Below are 10,000 nucleotides of genomic sequence, written 5' to 3' on the forward strand. Positions count from 1 at the left end.
GGAAGTGGATCCACTGCTTTGAGAACGTCACGTCCATCATCTTCCTGGTGGCGCTGAGCGAGTATGACCAGGTCCTCGCCGAGTGTGACAACGAGGTGACAACCAATCACAGTGTCCCGCTCGTCACTCTATCCACCAATGACAGAGGGCCTGAGACATTTAGACATAATTTTAATAATCAGAATAATTTCATAAGTGTGTGTGTGTGTGTGTGTGTGTGTGTGTGTGTGTGTGTTTGAGTGTAGAACCGTATGGAGGAGAGTAAAGCCTTGTTTAAGACCATCATCACCTACCCCTGGTTCCAGCGCTCCTCCGTCATCCTCTTCCTCAACAAGACGGACATCCTGGAGGAGAAGATCACACACTCCCACCTGATCAACTACTTCCCTGAATACACTGGTGGGTGTGTGTGTGTGTGTGTGTGTGTGTGTGTATGTGTCATTAGTGGGTGAGTGTAGGGAGTTATGTGTGTTACCGCTATTGATAAATATACAGCAAGATGACCAGTTTACACACACACACACACACACACACACACACACACACACACACACACACACACACGTGCCCTAACGAGCATATCTCCCCCCCAGGTCCTCAGGGGGATCCTAAGGCAGCCAGGGAGTTCATCCTGAAGATGTACCAGGACCAGAACCCTGAGAAGAAGACCATCTACTCCCACTTTACCTGCGCCACCGACACAGAGAACATCCGCTTCGTGTTCGTAGCCGTCAAAGACACCATCCTCAGACATAACCTCCAGGAGTTTAACCTGGTGTAGAGAGGGGGGGGGGAGGGAAGGAGGGGGAGGGAGGGAGGAGGGAGTTCAACTGTGTCTAGAGAGAGGGGGTGATGCTGAACCATCTCTTTCAGGGACTCACTTCAATCAATCAAATGTATTTGTACAGCACTTAGACAAATGTCGCAAAGTGCTTCACATCAAAAACAATACTAAACCATATAAACAATAAATACAACACAAACAATATGATCTAACACCCAACCATAGTCCCCCAAAAAGCAAGCCAAGCTAAAAACTCCCCATAGGGGAGAAAAACATAGGGCACAGTGGCAAGGAAAAACTCCCCCATCCTACTCTGGCTGATCAGATGCTGATCATTGAACTCATGTGGAATGTGGTGCAGCATGGTGAAGAGTTCAGGGGTCCATAGTGAAGAGTTCAGGGGTCCATAGTGAAGCAGCTTCGCCCTGCCCTCATCACCTTCTTCAGCTGATCATCAAACCTTTAACCAAGTGGGCGGGGCTGGGTCAGGGTTACAACAACTACATTACACTCTTAGAAAAAAAGGGTTCTAAAAGGGTTCTTCGTTTGTCCCCATAGGGGAACCCTTTGAAGAACCCTTTTGGGTTCGATGTAGAACCCTTTTATAGAAGGTTCTAAATGGAAGCCAAAGGGTTCCCCTACGGGGACAAATGAAGAACCCTTTTTTTCTAAGTGTGTAGGTGGGGGATGGGGGGTTGAAAGACACTGTGAGGGAGGAGAGGACTAGGAACTCTGTTAGCTGGCAGTGAAGCATCGGTACCAGCAGGAAGTAGATTCAGGGTAATAATATAAACGTTAAGAGAAAAGCTCCTGAATGTTTCTTCTCAGAAATAAGACAACATGTTACTAAAGATGAGGATGCCAAAGTTTACAGTTGTTTGAGGTGAAACATGTTCATGTCTATGGCGGTACCAAGGTGAATGATGAGTTATTTTCGTAGAAATGGATGACTGAACTGATATACCGTATATTGTGTGGTTTGTATAGAAGAGTTGAACATATAAACCCTCCCTGTTGATCTAGAAAACAAACTGCCTAGAACTATGATCTAATGTACGTAGAAATGTACGTTTAATACTCAGGACGACTTTACGATGGTGATGACTGAAAGTCAAAGTGTGGTTTTAGGTGCAATTAATTTTGGTTTCAGTAAAATACTGTATTTAATTTAGATACTATTTTCTCTCCATGTGTGCCCACCTATATATATATGAAAAGTAGAGCCTGTTTGAGTCAAGGTCAATGATGTCATGGTGTTTGTTGACCTTGTTTACCAACACATTGCAGTGATCAACAGGAGGACAGCTTCCAAAGACGTTGTTTCATGTCGGGCTAACTTAAAGGGGCAATATGGGATTGGTACATTTTTGGACATTTAAATGATTGATATATAGCCATTGATTCTTGAACAAACGGTTTGTTGTTGTTTGAATCCCAGATTGCCCCTTTAACATGTAAATATGTGTTCCAACGATAACTGACTTACTGTAATGAAAGAAATGTGTGTTCATAGATTGTGACTGTTTTCTTATTCAATATGATGTGCATTTCTATGTAGTTTCTTTGAGGGAGAAATTAAAAATATATTTATGCTGCCTTACAATAAATTGTTATACTACAGTATCAAATGTGGAATGTGTGTGACCAGAAATATAGTATGCACTGTGTGTGTGTGTGTGTGTGTGCCTGTGCATGTACATGTGTGTCTGTGTGTGCGCCTCTTGACATTTATGATAATTAACCCATGGACAAAAATATCACACAACAAATACATGAAATACAGACATTTTATTTCATTAAAAATGGCAGATTAGCTCAAGCTGCTCCAGTGATTTCAGAGAGCTGCTAACGGGCGTTAAAGGCAAAACTTTAGTTCATGAATTACAACAAAACAGACAGAAACTTTAGTTCATGAAACAACAAGCCCCAAACCAAAGCAAACCTATAAAACAGATAAGTGTGAATGCAGTGGATAATAATAATAATAATAATAATATCAGTGATTATTTTAAATACATTTTCTCTCCACAACATAACTCTTCATTATAATCTGGCGTTGCATACCTGCTGTATAAAAACATGAAAATCATCCATAGATCATCTTTAATATAGATTACACACACACACACACACACACACACACACACACACACACACACACACACACACACACACACACACACACACACACACACACACACACACACACACACACACACACACACACACACACACACACATCTCTTAAATCAATGTACAGCAGATGTCCTGTATAAAAATAGCATGCTTCTCTTAATCACAAACAAAACAGTCTTAGCTTGCAGAAATGTTTAGAAAAACTAAACTAAAAATGGAGGATTTAGGGTGGGGGGTTCAGGGGGAGGGGGGGTGGGGGGTTCAGGGGTCCTGACATGTTCCCTTCTATGATAACCAGTAAAAGAACAGTGTGTGTATCAAAGACACATCAAAGACACATCCAGGCAGTTCATCAACATGGATGCTGTTCTGACAGGAATAATTCAGTTAGTCTCTTCAACCACGGCGCTCAGGCCTGGTCCAGGGGTCATGTGACAGGGTCAGGCCTGGTCCAGGGGTCATGTGACAGGATCAGGCCTGTCCAGGGATTATGTGAGGAACAGGGTCAAGCCTGGTCAAGTGTCAAGTGTCAAGGGTCACATCTACAGTGGCAGTCCTGTCGCACCCTAGTAACCTGTCCACACAGGGTCACAGGGAAGGACAAGCTCCTATGTAATGTAGGACGGACTGTTGGTGGCTCCAGGAGCACAACCAGACGACACACACTCACCCACACTCACACACGTACTGTAGAATGTAGTGTGTACCACTCTGATGCTCTGAGTTTAACAGAACTAGATTACATGCAGTCATGAATAAAGGCACTGACACACAAGTGTGTGAGTGTGTGTGTATGTGGTGTGTGTGTGTTACATACTGTGTGTGTGTGTGTGTTACATACTGTGCGTGTGCGTGTGTAAGCCTGTATGTATGTGTGTGTGTGTGTTTGTGAGTGAGTGAGTGAGTGAGTGTGTCAGAAATGCTGTGCATTAAGAAGCTGTCATGTCCCGGTCCCAGCATTTGGGTAGACTCTCCCTGGCATCCTCCAGCTTGGCAAGGACCCACTGTTAATACACACACACACACACACACACAAATACAAGCTGTTGTAGTACTGTGCAATAATACAATGACATCACAACAACATTCCATCATATGTGGAGGTGAATCGTATCCAGAATGAACATAGTTCTCTCTCTTCCTCACTGACAGCTCTTACTTGTGACTTGGAGTGTAATGCTAGTCAAGGCTATGCTGTAGCAACAGCAGAGTGTGTGTGTGTGTGTGTGTGTGCTAGTCAAAGCTATGCTGTAGCAGCAGTGTGTGTGTGTGTGTGTGTGTGTGTGTGTGTTAGTCAAAGCTATGCTGTAGCAGCAGTGTGTGTTGTGGTGGCGTTATCCCCTGGTACTGTAGCAGCAATGTGTGTGTGTGTGTGTGTGTGTGTTAGGCGCTGGTACCAAACTCACCCCGGCTATTTCAGGAGTCCTGAAGTTGATGATCTTCCCAAACTCTTTGGCGTGAAACACAGATTTCACTCTCTCCTGTAACACACACCACAGAGAGGTTCAACACATAACACAGGTCTGATCTCCACACACACACACACACACACACACACACACACACACACACACACACACTAGTAGAGTTGCAAATGAATGACTAAGGGACTTTCCTCTGGAGGGTTCCAGCCAACCATAAATAATAATAAAACAGTGTGTTTATTGATCAGTATGTGTTCATTCAGATCCATGTGATGATAAGCTGGTTGTAAGGGCAGGTGTGGGTTAGTATCAAGTGAGGGTGTGGGTTAGTATCAGGTGTGTGTTAGTATCAGGTGAGGGTTAGTATCAGGTGTGGGTGTGGGTTAGTATCAGGTATGGGTGTTGGTTAGTATGAGGTGAGGGTGTGGGTTAGTATCAGATGTGGGTTAGTATCAGGTGAGGGTTAGTATCAGGTATGGGTGTGGGTTAGTATCAGGTGAGGGTGTGGGTTAGTATCAGGTGAAGGTGTGGGTTAGTATCAGATGTGGGTTAGTATCAGGTGAGGGTTAGTATCAGGTGAGGGTGTGGGTTAGTATCAGGTGTGTGTTAGTATCAGGTGTGGGTTAGTATCAGGTGAGGGTGTGGGTTAGTATCAGGTGTGGGTTAGTATCAGGTGAGGGTGTGGGTTAGTATCAGGTGAGGGTGTGGGTTAGTATCAGGTGAGGGTGTGGGTTAGTATCAGGTGAGGGTGTGGGTTAATATCAGGTGTGGGTGTGGGTTAGTATCAGGTGTGGGTGTGGGTTAATATCAGGTGTGGGTGTGGGTTAATATCAGGTGTGGATGTGGGTTAGTATCAGGTGTGGGTTAGTATCAGGTAAGTGTGTGGGTTAGTATCAGGTGGGAGTTAGTATCAGGTGTGTGTTAGTATCAGGTGATGGTTAGTATCAGGTGTGGGTTAGTATCAGGTGAGGGTTAGTATCAGTTGAGGGTGTGGGTTAGTATCAGGTGTGGGTGTGGGTTAATATCAGGTGTGAGTGTGGGTTAGTATCAGGTGTGGGTTAGTATCAGGTAAGTGTGTGGGTTAGTATCAGGTGTGGGTTAGTATCAGGTGTGGGTGTGGGTTAATATCAGGTGTGGGTGTGGGTTAGTATCAGGTGTGGGTTAGTATCAGGTAAGGGTGTGGGTTAGTATCGTTCACAGCAACGGGACATTCCAGCACTGTTACAGCAAGTATGATGGATGCGTAACCAGGCCAGCCCAGTTCAGTTTAGTGAAGGGTACCTTCGCCTCGATGCGAAGCCGCCTCCCCTCCACAACCATTGGCTCCTTGGTGAACTCATCAAACAGATACTGCCACTCGCAGGTCAGCTGACCAAAGGTTCCCTTGGTTACGAAGAATATCCCCCTGAGGAGACAAGAGACAGAACATTCAAGACAGACAGGCAGACAGGCAGGCAGGCAGGCAGACAGGCAGGCCAGACAGAGAAGCAGGCAGACAGAGACATCAGTTGACTACAGCCTAACCCAGAGTGAACACACAGCAGACTCCTCCCACCTCTTAGTGATCATCAGGAAGTCAGACTCGTTCACCTTGGCGTGAGCAAAGTATCTGTACTTGGCAAAACGTCCGTTTTCAATTTTCTGAAAGAGGAGAGGAGAGTGTGAGTCAAACACAGCCCGGAGAACACACAACAACACAGGTCTGTACCTGGTTCTACTGTCTACTACAGGGGAGGCTGCTGGAGGTAGAAATCAGAGGACGGGCTCATTGTAATGCATAAAATGGAATGAGGAATGGTATCAAACATGCTCCACAAACAGCCTCCGTCCTTCGATTTCGACCTCCACCAGCCTCCCCTGGTCTACTACAAGTCTTCTATTGGTTCATGTGTGAGGAGCAGCCGGTAACTTAGTAACAGTGTTGCTTCAGCATGTGTTGTTGAAGATTTACAACAGAATGACAGGTAAAATGACGGGTAAAAGGTAGAGGTCAGAAGACGATGAGGTTGTTTTATAATATGCACTTTATTGAGAAGAGAAGTGATGGTGGTGAAGGGATGACAGGAGAGCAGCCAGCCAGTCAGCAGATGACTATGGGCCAGATCTGGTCTGGCGGTGGCATATATGGCTGAGTGCCGGAAACACTGAATATTATATGGGCCAGACCCGGTCCAAATCCAAGGGGCCAGACCTGGCTGAGAGTTACAGACTTGGGCCAGATCTGAGCCGTCATTACACTGCTGACAGGGATGACTTATGACAGAGGGACTCGAGCCATGACACCCAAAGGAAGAGGAGGTACATGACAGGAGTCAGGGGTAAAAAAAAACAGGCTTTATGGTTTTAAATAACAAAATGCAAGAAAGGTCCTTTTAAAGACCATATCACATACCTAACCTTTATGTTTTATAAAAACAAATTAAAATACAACAAACTCAACATCAAGTTAATCAATAGTCAAAGTCAAAGGTTGATAACACGATTAATCAAGTTAAGCTTAACTACCACTTAGATATTCCATTATCATCAATCTAGCCTCATCTTCATCATTATGATGATAATCATCATCAATCAATTAATCAATCAATGTATTTGTATAGCGCTTTTTACAAGACAATTATCTTAAAGTGCTTTACCACAAGAGCAATATTAAACAATATAAACAACAAATACAATTCAAACAATATGAACTAACACAGAAGCAAAGACTCCCTTAAAAAGCAAACCAAGCAGCAGCCTCATCATCAGTCTAGCCTCATCTTCATCAACATGATCAATATCATCGTCATTATCATCAGCCTCATCATCATTCTAGCCCCATCTTCGTCATTATGACCATCATCATCATCACTTCCAGTCCTAGTCCCTTCAGTATAGGCCACTCTCTTCTGTAGAAATGACAAGAGAGAAGACAGAGCCAGCATCAGGACAGACAGACAGACAAGCCCATCTCCAACATCTCTAAGACTATCTCTAACGACATCCCTAACAACATCTCTAACAACATCTGTAACACTACCATCTCTAACAACATCTCTACGACCATCTTTAACAACATCTTTAATACTACCATCTCTAACAACATCTCTACGACCATCTTTAACAACATCTCTAATACTACCATCTCTAACAACATCTCTAAGACCATCTGTAACGCTACCATCTCAAACAACATCTCTAACACTACCCAAGTTTCCTCTTACTGCAGCAGTGTACACTACATGACCACAGCTAGTTTTACCACAAACAAACTAAAGCTCAAACCAAACCTAGAGGTACCACACAAAACTAAAGCTATAACACAACTCAAGGTTACAGTCACGTCTTTGTAGTTCTACCGGTCATTTAAAGCCAGCTAATCAGATCCAGATCATTTAGAGGCATCAGACACAATCCACATAAAAACAGCCATACTCTACTGAGGAACTACAACACCCACTCTCTACTGAGAAACTACGACACCCATACTCTACTGAGGAACTACAACACCCATTCTCTACTGAGGAAGGAAGATGCTTCATATGAAAAATGCCAAGGTTGAAGGGAAGGAACATCAAGTGTCACCCTCAGACCTTGAGGATGTCCTCTTGGCCTAATGGTAGATGCTTGTGTAAAGTTGAGATGTTTATGAAATGACAGGGAGAGGTAGAGATGAGAGGACGATGAGGTGGTGTTTTATAAACCCTTTATTGAGAATGAGAAGAGAAGAGCAGTGATGGTGTGACAGATGACGCTTATGACAGAGAGAGCGGCCAAAAGGGAGAAGAGGAGGGAGATGAAGGGAATGAAGGGTGACAGGGGTCAGGGGTCAAAACAACAGGCTTCATGGTTTTAAATGGCAAAATACAGAAAGGGGTCCTTTTAAAAAACAGAATCATAGATCTAACCTTTATGTATTATAAAAACGATCCAAACACCAAAAAACTCACATGAAGTTAATAACTAGTTAAAGTCAAAAGGACGATAATGGGGTTATTCACGTTATTCAGAATGCGTTCTGGGATCCTTCTAGAGCGCGCGCGCACACACACACACACACACACACACACACACACACACACACACACGCTTAGGAAGACCACAGCATCACACGCACTTAGATATTCCATTCAAGTATCATCAATATTCTAGCCTCATCTTCATCATTACCACCATCAGGCCACTCTCCTCTGTGGACATGACAAGACAGAAGACAGAGCCAGCGTCAGGACAGAAACAAACACCTGTCTCTACCGCTATCTGTAACTCCATCTCTAATGCCATCTGTAACGCCAATCTCTAATGCCATCTGTAACGCCAATCTCTAATGCTACTCATCTCTAGATCTAAAATACATCACGTTGGCATTGACACTTTAGCACGCAAGGTGAACGTCTATTGATGCCACAGCTAGCTCTCACTACAGCAGTGCAGCTACACACACATCAGGACTAAAGCTACTGTACAGCTAGCATTCACACTGTGGACACTGCCCACTTTAGCACCAATGCTAGTTAGCATAGCATTCACACTGTGGTCACTGCCCACTTTAGCATAAATGTTAGCCACTATTCCAGCCACTATTCTAAATGCTACAACTCACTTCACCACTTCTACAGCAAATGTTCAATTAAACACAACATCTAGCTTTACCACTAAACAAGTCAAGCTCAAACCAAACCTATAGTGTACAACACTCATACTCTACTAATGAACTACAACACCCACACTCTACTGAGGAACTACAACACCCATACTATATTAAGGAACTACAACACCCATACTCTACTGAGGAACTACAACACCCACACTCTACTGAGGAAGGGAGGAAGATGAAGAAGAAGAAGAAGGGGTGATGGAGGGGGGAGAGAAACCCCCGGGGTGAGGGGTGGTGGAGGGGGGAGAGAAACCCCCGGGGTGATGGGTGGTGGAGGAGGGAGAGAAACCCCCGGGGTGATGGAGGGGGGAGAGAAACCCCCGGGGTGAGGGCTGGTGGTGACATCATTGTGGGAGGAGTCTCCTCACCTGTAGCATCTGGCTGCCTAGCCCCTCCCTCTCCCTATATGGGCGTATGACTCCGTCCTCGTGGATGAAGCGAGGTGGACGCAGACTCTCCACGTCTTGGGAAGTCTCCGCCGCTCTGGGGAGGCACAGGACCGTTAGGGAACACACACACGCACGCACACACGCACAAAAGTATGTGCAAACGCACACACACACCTCTTGATCCCCTGGAAGGTGCTGCTGGCCATGTCAATGATCCCTCCGGTCGGTCTGGCCACGGCTCCCACCAAACCCTTCCCTATGCCCTTAAAGAAGCCTGCTGCTCCCTCCTTCTGAGCCCCTGAGGACCACACACACACACACACACACACACACACACACACACACAGCCTGTTAAACCAACCATGAGTGTTTGTGAAGTGAACCTCCTGGGAGCAGAGACATAAGCAGACGTACCTTTGATGGGCTTGGTGACGATCCCAGTGATCCCACTGACAAACCCCTGAAACACAGAGACCAGTTACATTGTGTTACTGGTTTCAGTGGTCAGACTCGGTCACCAGGCCCTTGCCCCCGCGGGTCAGCCCCTCCCTCAGGCCAGTTAGACTATACTGGTGTTACTGGTTTCTACTGGTTAGAGTTAGTGGTTTCAGACTCACAGAGACCAGGCCCT

General features: G+C 45.1%; 2 protein-coding genes across 2 annotated transcripts in view; one reads left to right on the forward strand and one right to left on the reverse strand.

Moving 5' to 3' along the window:
• Nucleotides 1–781, forward strand: part of LOC310806640 (guanine nucleotide-binding protein subunit alpha-14-like) — a gene marked incomplete at its 3' end in the record, with an annotated part of 7,397 nt that extends 6,616 nt beyond the window's left edge. Inside the window, exons 5-7 of the mRNA XM_083672812.1 lie at nucleotides 1–95; nucleotides 246–399; nucleotides 594–781. The exon at nucleotides 1–95 is cut by the window's left edge and continues 35 nt beyond it. Coding sequence (XP_083528938.1) covers nucleotides 1–95; nucleotides 246–399; nucleotides 594–781 — 437 coding nt within the window. The remainder of the gene's footprint in view (nucleotides 96–245; nucleotides 400–593) is intronic.
• A 1,782-nt stretch (nucleotides 782–2,563) lies between these two features.
• Nucleotides 2,564–10,000, reverse strand: part of vps13a (vacuolar protein sorting 13 homolog A) — a 39,573-nt gene continuing 32,136 nt past the window's right edge. Inside the window, exons 58-65 of the mRNA XM_083673322.1 lie at nucleotides 9,987–10,000; nucleotides 9,784–9,829; nucleotides 9,544–9,667; nucleotides 9,349–9,463; nucleotides 5,900–5,985; nucleotides 5,626–5,749; nucleotides 4,327–4,401; nucleotides 2,564–3,924 (exon numbers count right to left, since the gene is read on the reverse strand). The exon at nucleotides 9,987–10,000 is cut by the window's right edge and continues 150 nt beyond it. Coding sequence (XP_083529448.1) covers nucleotides 3,850–3,924; nucleotides 4,327–4,401; nucleotides 5,626–5,749; nucleotides 5,900–5,985; nucleotides 9,349–9,463; nucleotides 9,544–9,667; nucleotides 9,784–9,829; nucleotides 9,987–10,000 — 659 coding nt within the window. The 3' untranslated portion in view covers nucleotides 2,564–3,849. The remainder of the gene's footprint in view (nucleotides 3,925–4,326; nucleotides 4,402–5,625; nucleotides 5,750–5,899; nucleotides 5,986–9,348; nucleotides 9,464–9,543; nucleotides 9,668–9,783; nucleotides 9,830–9,986) is intronic.

The sequence above is a fragment of the Argentina silus genome (assembly GCF_951799395.1).
Source record: "Argentina silus genome assembly, chromosome: 7".
In the NCBI taxonomy this organism is placed as follows: Eukaryota; Metazoa; Chordata; class Actinopteri; order Argentiniformes; family Argentinidae; genus Argentina; species Argentina silus.